The sequence below is a fragment of the Sciurus carolinensis genome, chromosome 1, assembly GCF_902686445.1.
Source record: "Sciurus carolinensis chromosome 1, mSciCar1.2, whole genome shotgun sequence".
Classification (NCBI taxonomy): Eukaryota; Metazoa; Chordata; class Mammalia; order Rodentia; family Sciuridae; genus Sciurus; species Sciurus carolinensis.
In genome coordinates, this window is record NC_062213.1 from 46,567,086 (window position 1) to 46,583,759 (window position 16,674).

At 34.6% G+C, this 16,674-nt stretch overlaps 1 protein-coding gene and 1 non-coding gene across 2 annotated transcripts; both read right to left on the bottom strand.

Annotated features, from left to right (window-relative positions):
* Window positions 1–1,342: 1,342 nt before the first annotated feature.
* On the bottom strand, window positions 1,343–16,487 carry Otud6b (OTU deubiquitinase 6B). Its single transcript, XM_047521836.1, has 7 exons — window positions 16,318–16,487; window positions 15,387–15,538; window positions 12,698–12,778; window positions 7,568–7,880; window positions 5,553–5,614; window positions 2,665–2,771; window positions 1,343–1,992 (listed from the first exon to the last, which is right to left on the bottom strand). Exons 1-7 carry the CDS (start codon window positions 16,397–16,399, stop codon window positions 1,908–1,910), a joined length of 882 nt encoding a protein of 293 aa, XP_047377792.1. The 5' UTR covers window positions 16,400–16,487; the 3' UTR covers window positions 1,343–1,907.
* On the bottom strand, window positions 1,374–1,448 carry Trnag-ccc (transfer RNA glycine (anticodon CCC)). The gene has a single exon. It is a non-coding gene; the product is annotated as a tRNA-Gly (tRNA).
* Window positions 16,488–16,674: the final 187 nt, after the last annotated feature.

Consider the following 16,674-nt stretch of genomic DNA (forward strand, 5'->3'; position numbering starts at 1 on the left):
TTGCTCTAGTTGACCATGGTCCCAACCAGCTTCCCATAATGTTACTTGCTGGCCAGGTATGACTAAAGCCTTTTTTTTCTTTGATACTGGAGATTGAACCCAGGGGTGCTTAACCACTGAAAGCCACATCCTCAGCACTCTGTTTTATTTTGAGACAGGGTCTCACTAAATTGCTATGTCTGGCCTTGAACTTGCAATCCTCCTGCCTCAGCCTCCCAAGCCACTAGGATTACAGGCATGTGCCACCAAGCCTGGTGTGAAGTCATTTTTAATATTATAAACCCAATATTTCCTCATAAAAATTATACAATGTTATAACATTATGAGTTCCCAGATGCATGTTTGATTTTCTCATAAATTGTCATTCACCTGGCACATGATAAATGGTCAATAAATACTTAGTAAATGAAAAAAATTCCAAATGTTATAAATTTGATGCTAAACTTACCCTCTTATATTTCTAACTTGGGAGAAACAGGTCAATAGATTTCATTTTCATAATATTCCATATCCTTACCTAATAAATTATCAGATACATTTGATATATGGGTATTATCCTCTTAGAAAGAACACTATTATGACTGATCTGAAATTTAAATTAATCATTCACACAGAAAACTACTGCAAACTTATTTTACTATGAAATTCTTGGTGCCCAAACAGTGGCTTTCAACTTCACCCATTTACACAACATAAAAATTCTCAAATATTTGAGTTGAAGAAAAAGTGGCATTAATAAGAATAACAAACTAGTGACAAGGGCTTTCTTCCAATCCTAGAGAAAGAGCAGAAGAGGAGAGATTTTGTTGGACAAATTGGAAAAGAGGAAGAATGTGAAATAAATGTGGCCTTGGCACCTTTTGCACTCAATATCCTCAACTTGCACAAGGAAAAGAATGAGAGGCCACAAATTGTTACTTAGTGGAAAAAGTTGCAGGGAAAGCAAAACAACTGAGTCGTGAACAGAAACCACACCAGAAAATATAAAAATAGGAAGTTAGAAGAGAATCAAGATATGATGGCACTAACTCCAGTCTGAAGTTCAAAAACAGTAAAGAGTAACAAATGAATTAGAAAGACAATGCTCTGTTACATCTTGTTAAAGTTATACGCAAATAAAAGGCAAATTTCTAATTCTTTAGAGTTTAAATCTGATAGTGAACATCTCTTTACCTTTGACTTTGTCTCATTTCTTTAAACTTAATAACTGAGTTCCATCTGAATAAATATTTTAAAATTCTTAATTATTAAAGCAAGCTTCCTAGCTGCACTGACAAGGAATATAAAAAAACTTCACCCCACTAATTCCATCAACACTAAAGTTATTGCAATCAAGTTCACATTTTATAAGAATTTTTTTTTTTTTTTTTTTTTGCAGGGCTGGGGATTGAACCCAGGGTCTTGTGCTTGGGAGGCAAGCACTCTACCAACTGAGCTATATCCCCAGCCCCATTAATTAAATTCACCATACAATACCCCTTTATTACAATGACAGAAAATAAGTCATTTTACTTCCTCTAGAAAAACTACACTGAAATGCTTTCTTTGGAAAATTTTAGTAGTGGGGTGAAATTTTTAAACATTAAAAAAATATATTCTAAAATAGAACAAAATATCCAGAATACCATATAAATAAAAATGATAAAAATGTATCAGTGAATAGGGTATCACCTTGGTCTATAAGTGATATTCTCCACAATCAATTTATAAGTTTTAAAAACACCACTAAAAGGACACTGGTTAAAGTTTATCTCTGACATATTTCTAAAAAGCCTGGTAGTAAGCTTATTCTTAAAATTGATTTAAGGTAGTTGTGTTTTCAGTAGCATTTAGAACAATCTAGCACTTTGTAGGAATACGCAGATCAGCACACTGTACTAAAACCTAACTGTGTAACATTTTTTAAACTAGCTGCAATTTTCAGTAGCTGTGTTCACCAACCGTGCAACAGAATTATAATGTTCTCCTAAGCCATATGCATGTCTCATATATCTGAAATGAAAAAAAGAAATGAGTGATTTTGATTAACTTATTGTATATAAATGCTTATGCATATAAAACCAAGCACTCTGACAGTCCACAGAGGTATCATTCAATAGACTACATGAACATATTAATTGAGTTCAACACTATTTGCCAAGTATCAGCAGTCAGCAAGTGGTTTAGTCACAAGAGGGAAAATGGAAAGGCTGAGGTGCTAAGCATTCAATAAGCTTAAATTTTTACCTAGATACAAGCCAGTAATGACTACCTTAGTAGTTTCAGCTAATAAATACTAAAGACAAGAATAAATCCTCCATGCTGTACTTCAGAGATTACTCAATCATCCAAAATACTCTCACTATGAAGGGGAAAAAATCTATAAGAAATAAACAGGAAACATTTAATATATCTCAGCTTTTGCATGTGTTGAAACTTTAGTCTTAAAATTTGTAGCCTTTAGAAATGACTGCTCTTAACTCATATCCTAAATAAATTTCTTAAGGTTTAAACAATTACCTAAATCACATATATGGACAACACTTGCCTTTAATCTAAGATAAGAAGAATTAATTCAGTTAAAGACAGTGTTGATTAATCAACAAACATAACCTAAAATCTTTTCATATCACTTTTTGTCTTCATTATGAAAATATAAAAGAGTAAAAATTTCTAGGTACTTACACAAGTATTAATGGTTTCTTGGAATATTCTTCACCAACTATAATAGCAGGAGAATCTGCCTGTATTATCTCTATTGGTGTTTGTAAAATGTGAGACAGAGCTCTTAGCTATGGGGAAAAAATGTATTAGTAAGGAAAATAAAAATGTAAATCTTACCCCAACCATAAACTACTAAAGTACATGCATATAAACAGGGCAGGCAATCAGAACCAGGATGTGCTCTATTCCTAACCATACACCAAGAGTGGACAAATAAATATTTGTTGACTAAACAAATATATTTAATATTTATTAAATAACAAAAAGGGGGATTCCTTAAGCTCTGCTACATAGCAGCTCTGTAAAAACATCAACGTCAAAGTTGGTGAAGTGGTATGATGGGTAAATTGGGCTTAATAGACTGGTCTCTATTTTTTATTACACTTGAATATTTCCATAATAGAAAGATTTTTTGCATACCAATGCTTAAACACCAGACCAAAACTAACAACTGGGGAATGGACAGACAACCCAGGAAGTTTAGTTTTTAAAAGCTTTTCAGATGTTTCCAACAGAAAACCAGTGCGAGAACCACTGTTCTAAAATTTTCAAGGCAAGGTAGAATGATATGTATATAAATTGTATGACCCCAATAGAATTTCCATCTGATGAACACATAAAAACTTTTTAAGTAATTTCATAATGTACAATGTGAGATTAAGAGTTTAAAGATTGATGAATAAATTACTAATGAAATAAATGCTAACATTTTGTAGACTTATTATGACTAAGTACTCTAAGCACTTAAAATACTTTGTGTACTAATTCATTCAATCCTCACAATAACTTTATGGGCTAGGTACTAGTGTTGTTGTTGTTGCTGTTTTTGTTTTTGGTTTTTTAACCAGGAGATTGAACCAGGGGGGCTTAACCACTGAGCAACATCCACAGCCCTTTTCATTTTTTATTTTGACAGGGTTTTGCTAAGTTGTTGAGGCTGACTTTGAACTTGTGATTCTCCTTTCTCAGCCTCCTGAGCGGTTGCTGGGATTACAGGCATGCACCAACACGCCCAATTACTAGTATTATTTTAAAGAGCCAGAATCTAAGGCAGAGAAAGGTTAAAAGACTCCTCAAAGTCAAACATTAGGGAAGGGGGGTATAACTCAATTGGTAGAATGCTTGCCTCACATGCACAAGCACCACAAAGGGAAAAAAAAGTCAAACATTAGGAAACTAAGTAACCTGTGCTGAAATTAAGAAGTCTGACTCTAGAAAGCAAGTTCATAAACAAATTAATTATTGCCAATCTTTGATCACAGTACCCTGCTCTCTTTATTTGCCACTTTATAAGAACATTAAATCAAGAACATAGCCCTTGTATAACTTTTGAAAAAATGTAAGAAATTCTTCCAGGAATATGGAAAGGATTCGATGCTACACAGTGGCAAATATAATCCCATACTCTATTTTGTAAAATGTTCATTTGAACCACATTTCTTAGGTCTAAAGTAAATTTTTAAAAACTAATATGGAATGAAGGGTACAAAGCAAGTTCTAGAAATTTTAATATCCCTTCTAACTCTTCAGAAATAATAATTTGTTTTTAATAATGTAAATTTATTCCATTGTAAAATCAGCAATTTCTATTTAAAATGAATTCACAGATAATTCATGAGTAAATGTCCTTCAATCAATGTTTTTAAAGTTCTTCTCAATTTAAACAGTTGATTAAATCTCCAATACTCATAGTAATGAGTGACACTATAAGAAAGTTCAAACATCTTTATTCCTAACAGTCACAACAGTACTATGAAAATTTCCTGAGTTTCTGAGACCCAGCAGAGGCATACAAAACTAATGAGCACAGTTCCCTCTGGTGGAGAGGTACAAATATAGCACTGCTAAGAAAAAGATTTGAGAAACACCCCTTTCACATCTTCAAAAAATACAGTTCCTAAAGTGAATATTTAGAGTCGTAGACTATTCAAGATGACTATCACCATTATATAATACTATTAATAATACTGCTAGTTTCATCTACCTGGCACTTTATTTACAAACTTTCATGCATGTACTCCTTTATTTAATGATCACAAATGCTTGATGGAATACACACAGGAATCATTAGGCCTATTTGATAATTAAGAAATAAGCGGGTTGGCTGACAACCCAAGGACACAAAACAGAAATAGAAGGGAAAAATGAGAACTTGAAAACAGGACTAGACTTCTGAGACTGTCTTTCTGATATCCCAGATTGTCCCATCACTACTGGGTCTACTAGATGTTTTATTTTGTTATAATGAAACAAATTTAACAGTAAGAATTAAGAATTAGTGATAAAAAGAAATCTCAATGGCTCTTTATAAGTGACCAAACATACTGTTTTCTTATACATCAATTTTAATGCATCATCTAGTACTTTCAAATAAATTAACTATCAACTATGAATCCAAAACACAATTTTAATAGATGTGTTGTGGTAAGAGTTGTCCTGTAATTTCATATAAAAGTGTCATTTTTTATTTCTAATGTAAAGGAGAAGTTATTGTTCTAATACTGATTTTCATCAGCTGAGTCACTAGGGCAGATTTTATTAAACTTGAGTAAAATATTCATTTTTCTAAGTCCAGAATATCAAATATATTGCATTACAAATGAAACACCATTTCATCAGCTTCTCCAAGACAGAGATCTAACACTGAGCTCTTCTCTTACTTAAGGTAGATACCTTAATCAAAGGCAAAAGAATGTTAACTCCCTATTTCTTGGTCAGTTGAGAAATGGCAAATATATACAGAAATCTTCAAAGAGAAATTGGGATCAGGTAAAAAATGTCTTAAAACTATAGAAGGGATTCACAAATAATTTAACAATGCCAATCACTATAAATAATTACAAACTTACCTCAAGCTGACCTCCCCATGCAGCTGTGTTTACAATATCATCACAGTACTTTCCAAATTCTTCTGTAGAGAACAGAACGGAATATTTCACTTAATATTTTTCACACCTCGTGTTACAAGGATTTGTTTTTTTATAACTCCCACAATCCCTGATGAAAATGCCCAAGACATGAACACCCTTCTCTACCACCTCCCTCCACAATTTAATCTACTTCCCAGATGGAGATTTAATTCATCCCACTTTTCCACCACCATTCCATCCAAGAACAAAACAATGCATGTCTGCTTTTCTCCCTCAACCCAAGGCCCAGAGACCAACATAACAAACTTACTTCTTTCTTTTCATCTAATGCAATAACCCTCACCATATTCACTATCTTGACATGTTTTGAAGCCCAAACCTGTACCCAAAAAAACACTAGGGAAGACTAAAACATGTAGCCTCTCTATAACCATGCTTAACCACAGTTAAGTGCAAATGAGTTTAAACTCCTTTCTGGAGATAGTATCAAATAGTACCTCCCCAGTTATTTCAGAAGCACTTATATTATTTACATCAGTATCAGTATTACCCAAGGAAAGGGATTTTGGGATTAGCCCTGGGAGAAGAAGTAAAAGACCTAATCTGAATTTACAATGGGCATGTTTTATTTAGACACCTTTTTCTACAGCATGTTGAAGTGGGGCACAAACATCTTTTCTGCTCAGAGAGAGGAGGAGAAATTACTGCCATCTAAAAGAAAAACATGTTCATATGCCTCAATCACTATTAAATTCTTATGCTCAGAATAGCACCTCACATACTGCCTAGCATATACTGGCTTCAAAGAATATCAACTGAATGCAGATAATGAAGTCTTTTGTCTTTTTCTCTGATCAGTATAATGAATTGCTACCTCCTGTCAAATGTCCTAGTACAGGAAGAGTTATGGAGTTTCAGTTACTCAGTCATCATGCTGAAAATAAATTTATATGGCAATTTCTTTATATCAAAATATAAAGAAAATGTGTTCCAGTATCAAGGAAATTCTGGTTATTTAGAACAAAGCAATGACCTAAAACAGCAAGAGATATGAGAAATTAGTTGGCTACAGAATTTAATCCACTTATAATCGTATGTAGGCTATACTTACTAAAGGAGACCTAATCAACTGTCAGTGCTCATTCTTATCCATTCTGTATCATGCTCTACCTTCCTCTCTGGAGGGCAGACTCCATTAAAGGAAAATCAATCCTAATCTCCCCCTCTCCAACCTATCCTAGCCATATGATTTGCTTCCACTGGACACTATCAAATCTGCGATCTTGCCTCTATTCTGTTTTTTGAGGTACTGGGACCGAACCCAGGGCCTCATGCATCTTAGGAAGCACTCTACCACTGAGCCACAACCCATCCCCTATTTTTACTTCCCTGAAACCCTTTCAGATAATTTACTTGCTCTCCCCTTCATTTGAATGTACCTTTTTAAACTTCATTATAAATATTTTATATTAATTATCAGGAATATTACAGAAAATAAAGCAAGTTATTAACTCATTTGTTTTTGGTCTAGCAAAATCAAATTTTTCTCAAATAGTAATCTTCCTAATTATAGTTCATTGAGAATAACACAAATTTTCCAAAGTACAAAATAAAAGAAGAAATTAGTTTTCATAATCATTCTCTGCTTATAGTCTTAAATTCCTATACATATGTACATCCAGTGACTGTCAAAACTTACCTCCCATTCTATGTTTAACTTTATTAAATATGAACTTAACACATTATTTTCAATAATGATTAATCCTATTCCTACTTTTATCTCTCATAAAAAAATAAACAAAATGATCATGTATGAGATTTGAATAAAGTAAAATGTAATAGCATCTATTAAAATTACAGAAAGTTATTGTGCCTAAATTTTGTGATGTTTTCTCCTCATTAGGGCTATATGGGTTCTTTTTATGCTTAGTACCAGGAAGTGCTTTATTAAAAACAATAACCATTAATAAAACATAGTAAAGAAAATAAATTACCTGGAGTATACATATTTCCTGAATTAGGATTGGTTAAAAATGGCAAAAAGTCTTCCACATGGCTTTGCATATATTCAGCAGTTTGACTTCTTAAGGCAGCCACAGTCAGAGCACAGTCCTGTTCTTTCAGTTGATCCTCAATGGCTCTATACATACAGTGGCCATCAGATGGAATCTGTTTAATTTCCAACTCTTTGGCTGCCAATATTTGAGCAAGTTTTTCACTTTCTACATGTCTGGCTCCAGATAAGTTCTCAATTTCAGCTTCAGCTATCCTTTCTTCTCGTTCTTTTTCCAATGCAGCTTTCTTTTCCTAAGATGAGAATGTAGGAAAGTTAATTTATAATAATCAGGACTGATTCTCCCTTATTAAGAGGATTGAGATATATGATTCTCAAAATTTTTTTGCAATTTTTCTCCCACAACCATTATACTGACTATCCTATTACTTGTAGAATTTTCTACACTGTAAACTCCTTTAAATGCATACTATTTTACTCACTTATCTGTGGGTTCCACCATCTAGCTCTGTACTGGGACAAAAGAAAAGTCCTTCCTATGAAGTCTATTTAAAAAACACATGCCAAGGTTCTAAAAACTTTACCTGCTGATTTTAAAGTATTGTCTTAAGACTGAGTTATCCTAGGCCTTAAAGGACTTCATCATATTTAAGCCCAGGTTAACCTAACCTTCTTAACTTATTACTCCATGAGTATGACATTAATATGCTCAAATCTTTAGAAGGCAGACATTCTTTTTATCTAGCTTAAAAAAAAAGCATATGTATACATGTATATATAGAGAGAAATGTATATATAAAAACCTATAGATATCTACATACATATCTACAGATACCTATACCCAAATACATAGATCTGTAGATATATCTATATATACATACACATTTAATAAAGTAAATGATTTAAAAAGCTCATATTTACAAAAATTAAAATACTACAGATAGATCAAAGTGCTCCTGAAATACTTGTAGAAAATGTAAAACAAGTGTTTTAAATAAATGTTTTATTAACAAATGTTTTATTAACACTCGCAATTTACTTTACTTATTCAAACAACTAAAGGTATATTCCCAAAGCAGCCTGTGTAAGGATGGGATAGGATGAGGTCAATGAGAGATCTGTGACATGAGTGCTGAGGAAAGGTTGGAGGAGGAAACAATTAGCTAAACCAGTAAGGATCACAAGTCGACAGCACTGTGTTTCACAGGTAAAAACAGTTCACAGAGCTAAAGTACCACATAAAAGTGTCAAGAGATGATATGGAAGCTAAAAAAGATAGTGATATAGTTAATATATATAAGTCTATGCTTATAAAGCATACAAAATACCCCTAGAAATATATACCAAATATCTGGAGTACTTTTTTCTGGATGGTAGCATTATAAAATACATTGTATTTTAGTGTGTGTATATGTATCTATGTGCTTTTCTTTAGTTTCTAATTTTCTACCATGAGTTTCTTTTATTTGTACACTCAAGGAGGAAACCAATTTCCTATTTAAGAGAATAACAACAGTTAAATCAAATTCTACAAATCTTGACATTAATAGTGAATTACAGTGAAGGAATCTTAAACCAAGAGTAGAAAAAGATAAAAGACATTCCTACTTCTAGATTTAACTCCTCTTGGGGCTAAAGAAATGAATGGTAAGCAAATTTCAATTAATTCACTGCCACATACTTGTACCATCTGCCTATTATGTACCATGTTAGATGATCCTGAATTGATTTCTAAGTTTCCTGAATCAAAACAGTAATATCTCTCTAATAAACATAAGCCTGTTTAGGATTTTCCTCCCAACTTTAACAAAGACAGAAGTAACAGGAACTGCTTATCTACAATTCTGAATCACAGAGGCATAATATCTTAAAACACAAGATGGCACTATTAGTTTATAACAAACAACAGTTGCAGAGGGGAGAGGAAGAGTAAGCACCTTGGATATCTAATCCAAAACCCCTCATTTTCCTCTTTTGAGGAAATAGGTGCATAAATACTTCCAAAGCTATACTGCTGGTTAGAGCAGAGCCAGGACCAGGAACAGAGAGGTCCTTCTATTCAGGCACCTGTATCAGAATAAAAGTTGTAGAGGAATAGAACTATTCCCAAAACCCAAGAAGTTTCTAAAATACTGATCATTTCATTGTTTTTTTCCTTGTGTTTTGCTTCAGTACTCCAAAGTAATTGGGTTTCCTCTCCAGTATACCGGGTGGGAAATCCATTGCATTCTTTTCTCTGCAATTTAGTTTCCCAACAGCATGAGCCACTTTGTTTTCTAACATCATATTGAAGACAGAATGGTACCAATGACGTCTAATGAAAATGTATATAAAAAATAGCATGGAACTCAAATATATTGATTGTTAGTAGAACTAGAATCATGTTGATACACTAACATTGCAAAAACAACTCAAGGGGAATCTTAAGAACAGGAAAATACTCCTGAGTTTGTATCAAACTTTCAGTATGCTATTGGGGTAAACTGGGTCTTGTCTTTCCCATTTGTATAATAAAGAAATTGAACTAGATCTCACTCTAGGTCTCAAATTTCATATTTTTAGAGTTCAGTTCTAACTTCCACTTTGGACTTTTTCTACTACACCAAAAAGCATCCAAGGTCTTTGAGGTACTAAAACATTCCTGTCTTTCCTGATTAAAAGTAAATGATGTGCTCCACAATATTCTACAGTATTCTTATACAATAAATCTTCATGCATTTTTGCTGTGTCATCATCCAGAACTGTATCTTTTCCAAAAATAAACACCATTTAACTAAGTGGCTTTTTTTTTTTTCTTTTTTAATGGCTGGTGAGCACTGAGACTTTAATACATGGCATGATGCTCAGAACAACGGTAGGGATGGGCAGAAATGCAGGACAGCATATCCCACAGCCCAGGGACTGTTGCTCAGAAAGTAGACTTGCATTTCTCCAGAATATTCAGTAGTAAAGCCTTCTGGGGTTGTTCACAGGATTGGGCCAGAAGTGGTGTGTCAATTAAGTGGCTTTTATTCCTTGGTACTTCAGCTAAAAAAGAGGTTCCAAATAATATAATACCAATTGTCCATCCTGATTTCAGACTCCATTTCCTTTAGTATCATAAACTTTTAGTGTTTTCTGTTCTAGAATTCCATTAATATAAAAAAGTAATAAGAAACTGGGTATTATTACTTCCAGGGCATTTTTGCTGCCACGCATAAAGCAACTGACTATAAAAGATACTAAATTTTATGAGAGTATAGCTGAAAAAGGTATTAACTTCAGTTAAGAAAAAAGCAAAAAATTTTTGAGAAAAGTAAGGGACTTTGTTTTTGTTTTGCTGCCAAAGGGTCCAGGTGGGGATGAATAAGAAGAGTTATATTCTTATGTTTTCCAGAATTAAGTAGGCTACTATAGGATGTATCAAATAGTAATTAGAAGTAATTCCAAAAACAGTTATGCTACAGGTACACAAAAATTCTGACCTTTGTTTTTAATCTATAGAAACTAGATGACAATTGTGAAGTCATCACAAAAAGAAAACCTACTACAAATAGCAAGCTGAACTAGATAATCTCCAAGAGAGCATGAGATCTATATTTCATTATTCTTTAAAATCACAATCAAAATATTTACTCTACAGTCAAATTCTATACAAGTATGAAAAATGTTTGACCATGCACAACTTAATCAACTTCCAAACAAAGACAGGGTAGGGTTCTCAGGTTTCACTTTATGAGACTTACTATACTATAGTTAACACAGTGAACAACACTTTTGATTTGCTGACCCATTAGTTCTCCAGGCCTTGTGTTAAGGGTTCTGGTAGCATATTATTTAATATTCATAATAGTCATAGGAAATAGGTATTATTTCCCCCCATTTTAAAAATGTGAAACTAAAGTTTAAAGTTAAGACTCTTTTGTAAAGCAACAATAGTAAACGAAATTAAAATCTCACCTGGAACTGGACATGAGCCTCAGCTGTGGAGTCTTTTCCCAATATGCATGAGGCCCTGGGTTTGAGCCCTAGTTTAGTGTCAGGCAGGGGTATCTGTGCAAACACACACATACACACACACACACACACACCCCTGCCTGACACTCAACTCCATGCTCAACTAAATTACATACTACTACGATGCAATGTCAGCTTTAAAATATGTATTTCAATCCTAGAAAACATCAAGTATTAGTAAAATAATATTTGAGACTATAAGGATTGGTTTTAAACCTCTTTTTTTGTTTTTTCAAAGTAAAAGAGACTTACCTATCTAATCTCATTCCCATGTTAAGATCATTAAATCACTAATTAAAATTAATCAGTTTCTCTTAGCTCTTGATAATGCAAATTTCATTCACACGTTTGTTTTTATGCATCCTATTTCTCCTATTTGGAATATCCTAACTAAATAACTGTATTTTCTTCAAGTTCTAACTCATCACTTAACATAAGGAACTCTCCCTCCTCTGAATTTTTACTGTAATTAACCATTATGTAAATACCCACATAATTCTGTAAGGATTTTGTATACCTATATCTTGTTTAACTTCTAGATTCAGATCCCTCCTTCATCACTCAGTACTATAGTGTTTTAACCAGGGTTACACATCAGAATCACCTAGACCCACACTCTAAAGATTCTAAATTAAGCCTGGAATAATACATTTGTTAAACAAACAAACGCAAATTCCTTTGCACTCCCACTCCCCAATATCACTTTCTTAGAGAAGTGTAGACTAGACCATCTTATTTTAGGCCTATTTTTTTCTCTATAAAAAGGGGATAAGAAATCCTACTTCATAAGATTATTGTGAGGACTAAGCAAGCCTGCATGTTTCACATGAACAGCTTTACACAGTATGTGAGACACAGCAAGTACTTTTTTTTTTTTTTGTGGTGGTGGGGATTGAACCCAGGGCCTTGTGCATGAAAGGCAAGTACTCTACCAAATGAGCTATATCCCCAGCCCAGTACTTTTTAATGTTAGTTCTGGTCCACAGACAAGGAACTACTTCATGTTTTTTTGTGTGCTGTTTTGTTTTGTTTTCCATTCCCTTCTTATACAGCACCTAAGACAGTACTGAGCATGCAGCACTAACTTATGTACTTGGTGACATGGCATTCATACCCGTCTCTTCTGTGCTTTTGATATCCGAGGTGGCTGATTTTCAAGTACCAAGTTTGAAATGTTAACTGCAACAGAATCAATCTGAAGAAAACAAAAGTATTTACAGGTAAGTTAAAAATACTTTAAAATTATTAAAGGATTAGGTCACTAAATAATTAATGAAAATCACATATACTTCCAATTCACATTTCAAATTTGAATAGCAGCAGTAGATGCTATATTAGATAATATGGTTTGTCCTCTTTCTCTATTTTTATGGGAGAATTCATTAGATTCCCAAGAAATTTCCTTACTGTTCTTCAAAGATAATGTTCATTCTGTATGCTTTCCTTCCTTCCTGGAATGTCTACTCCATTAATCTAAATACTGTACTTCCTATAAGTGCCAATTCATTGAGCATTGGTACTGCTCCCTTCTCTGAATGTAAACAGAACATGTAAAATATATGTCCTATGCTCACTTAGTTCATTACTACCTTCATAAACTTAAATGTGGCAGAGGCCCTTCTCCATCTTAATTAGCCAGAACTTGATAAGCACTCATTCTTGACCCTACTAAAAAATGAGCTTTTTCTAGCTTTTGCTATCTACAAGTTGATAACTACAGGCAGAAAATGTTTAGTGTATCATTAGATATTACAACCAATTTTAATATTCAAATGGCTACACAGGTATTTGCTGAAGTAAGAAAATTAGATTCTTGACTTCTATTAGGATGAGTAACTAGTATTTTATTACAGTATCTATAAGTTAAGCTACTTTTTAGTATGACATATTCATAAAACAACTCAAGGCCTCTATGACATGGAGACAAAAATCTTCAAAGGCTGTATCTCCCAACTGATCAAAATATCAAAATCAGAGAAAGACTTCAGAGAGTGGTTACCAACTTTACTGGAATTAGAAATCTCAAAAAATTTTTCAGAAGATTCTGCTAAAAGTCACAATCATATTGACGACAGGCAAGATACAGAGAGGCATGTGAAAAATAAAAAGCAATGATATAAGAATTTAGGTAGGGTTCAAAGAGAAAGCTAGTTTAATTTAATGAAAAAGATAAAGTAGAATGGGAATTTTTACAGTTAAAGAATATGTAGTTTAATAATCAAACATTTTTATACTTGGAAACCTGGAGAAAAATCTAAATATTGAAGGCCTAAGAGAGCACACAAAATTATTTTGCTAATAGAAAAGATCAGAATAGAATAGTATAGTAAAGACAATTAGGAATATCACAATCATGACAACACAATTAAACACCTACAGCATCATGTCTTATTTTCTGTAGATAAAAGGATTTTCAGGACAAGGAAGCCCAGGATCCTGCTGACCAGCTAATAAAAGTTAAAGAAACTGAGACAACATTTACTAAAGACTATTATAAATTAGTACAGACAAGTTGTTTTCCTTGTCAATATCAAACCAAATATGAATCAAAGAAAATTTGACTGTGGCAGATAAGATTTTACAAAGACAATAAGAACTTCCTAACCACCAAAAATGGAGAGGTTTTACAGTCTTTGATTCCTCATATGCAAAACCCACGCATATGAGGGTTTATACGCATAAAGTGTAGCTCTGCTACACTATACAGAGCTATGACAATATTCAGAAAGAGTACGATGGTTCTGATTTTGACTTCTGGCATGGCACTTTATAGCTGTTGTGACTTCACAACAAAGTTCTTAAATCTCTCTAACCATGTTTCCCACAGGAACTGTGGGATTATCTACACTTGCTTCACAGATAATATATGATGTTATCAAGGATTAAACAGCAAATGTAATTTGTTAAACAAAGTGCTTGGCACACATAAGTTAGGTACAATGATAAATATTAGTTAAAAGGATGGAAGTTAGCCTGTTTCCATTTACCCAAGAAATAGTAACATTTCCTTTATTACAACTTGTTCATAAAGCACTTTGATAATTTAATAATGATTTCACATTAGTTGTCCCATTTGATTCTTGTAATGACTTGTGATTAGACAGAAGTATGTCATATATCATATGGGGAAATTTATACTCAGGGGGATTAAGGAACTTTGCCCAGGTTACAATGCTATTCTGTGCTAATTCTGGGACAAGAAGTCTGGTCTTCCAACTTTCACTTAGTGAAGCTTTATCAATCTATTCATCTTTTGGGTAAGTAAATAAAGCAGTGTACCCTTCTTGCTGATTTCCCTTACAAAAACTCATTCACATGTTATCCTGGCCTCAAAAACATTAATAAAAGGTTATGCATGAGTATTACTGAGTGATTCATTTCTTTATCAACTTCATGATTTTTTTAAATTTATTTTTATTATAAACAAATGGGATACACGTGTTTCTCTGTACATGGAGTAAAGGCATGTAATTTGTGTAATTACAAATTACATTTGTGTAATCATACATTTACACAGGGTAATGGTGTTTGATTCATTCTGTTATTTTTTCCCTTCCCCCCCACCCCTCCCACCCCTCTTTTCCCTCTATATAGTCCCTCCTTCCTCCATTCTTGCCCCCTCCCACCCCCCATTATGTGTCCTTCAATTGATGAATGGATAAAGAAACTGTGGTATATATATACAATGGAATATTACTCAGCCACAAAGAATAATAAAATTATGGCATTTGCAGGCAAATGATTTTTATAATGAACAGTTGTTTTCAAATGTTGTATACAAAGGTAAACATTATTTCACATACCTTATTTTCCTTGCAGGTCAGTCTCAATTGCTCCAGTTCCTCTTTATGTTTCTGCTCCATTTCTTTTTCCAACTTAGCAACGTCTTCAGTGAGTTGCTTCCTCCTTTTTTTGTCATTCTTGGGAACAGCATTCTTCATGCCCTGAATTTTGGCTACAAAGCCACCAAAATCATTAAGTCAAGAACAAGAGAAAATGGGAAACAGTAAACAATAAAGGGATGGGGAGGGGAGATGGGTACTGAAAAAGTAATTATAGAAGCATGAGGTCATCATATAAAAATCAGCTACAGAAAAGAGCCCAGATGAAGCTTGAGACCAGATAAAAAACAAAACACAGCCTTAATAAAATTTTGGATTGGTCTGATTTGTTTGGTGGGGCAGGAGGAGAAAAATGAAAAACAAAAGTAAGTGAAGCAAGTTTTCAACCATTCAAGTATCCATTTCTGAGACCTCCAACCTGAGGTGAGGCAATTCAAAACGTATCCAATCCGGGCCTAGGGCCGTAGCTCAATGGTAGAACCCTTACCTAGCATGCGCAAGGCCCTGGGTTGCATTCCAAGCACAGTAAACACACACAGAGCGCTCATTAAGATGAAGCATCGGTAACCAGGGCAGAAAAGGGGAAAGGAGGCAGAGGGGGGCTGGGAGGGAAGAAGGCTTGGTACAAGACTTTGTCTTCCAGGTATTCTCAGACTGGCAACTGGGGAGGCGCAGACTGGTGGTAGCAGGGTTCAGAAGAGAAAGCCTCTGAAGTCTTCGGGATTAAAGGGCCTCTGGGCAGGGGAGAGGGGGCAGAAGAAGCTACTCGTTACTTTGGGGAAGTCTGGGAGGATCCAAGTAAAACACGCCTTTAGATTCCCAAGAACCGACCCGACCCGCGCCCATCCCTGGGTGTGGACGGCTTCTAAATTCCTACTTCCTATCCCATCACCTTGCAATTCCTTCTTCTCTTTGCGATGCCTTCTCACCAGCTGTTCCTCCTCATCCAGCTCTTCGGTCAAGTCTGACTCCATGACGACCGGGTCGCCGGGCACACGCGCTGGAGAAAACGAGCACCACGAGCTAGGAGACACCTTCCACCTCTCAACCCTCACCCAGGGTGCCATTGGTTACCGCTGAGACCCAGCCCCGCCTTCGAGGCGGCACCAGATTTGAGCCCAGCCATTGGAATAAGGAGGAAAGTTAAGTGGGACCCTGCGCACGCGCACTACCGTGACCCAACTCGATGGGCGGGGCAGCGAGCGAGGAAGCGAGGAAGGGTGGCCCCTAATTGATTATCGCGCCGGAG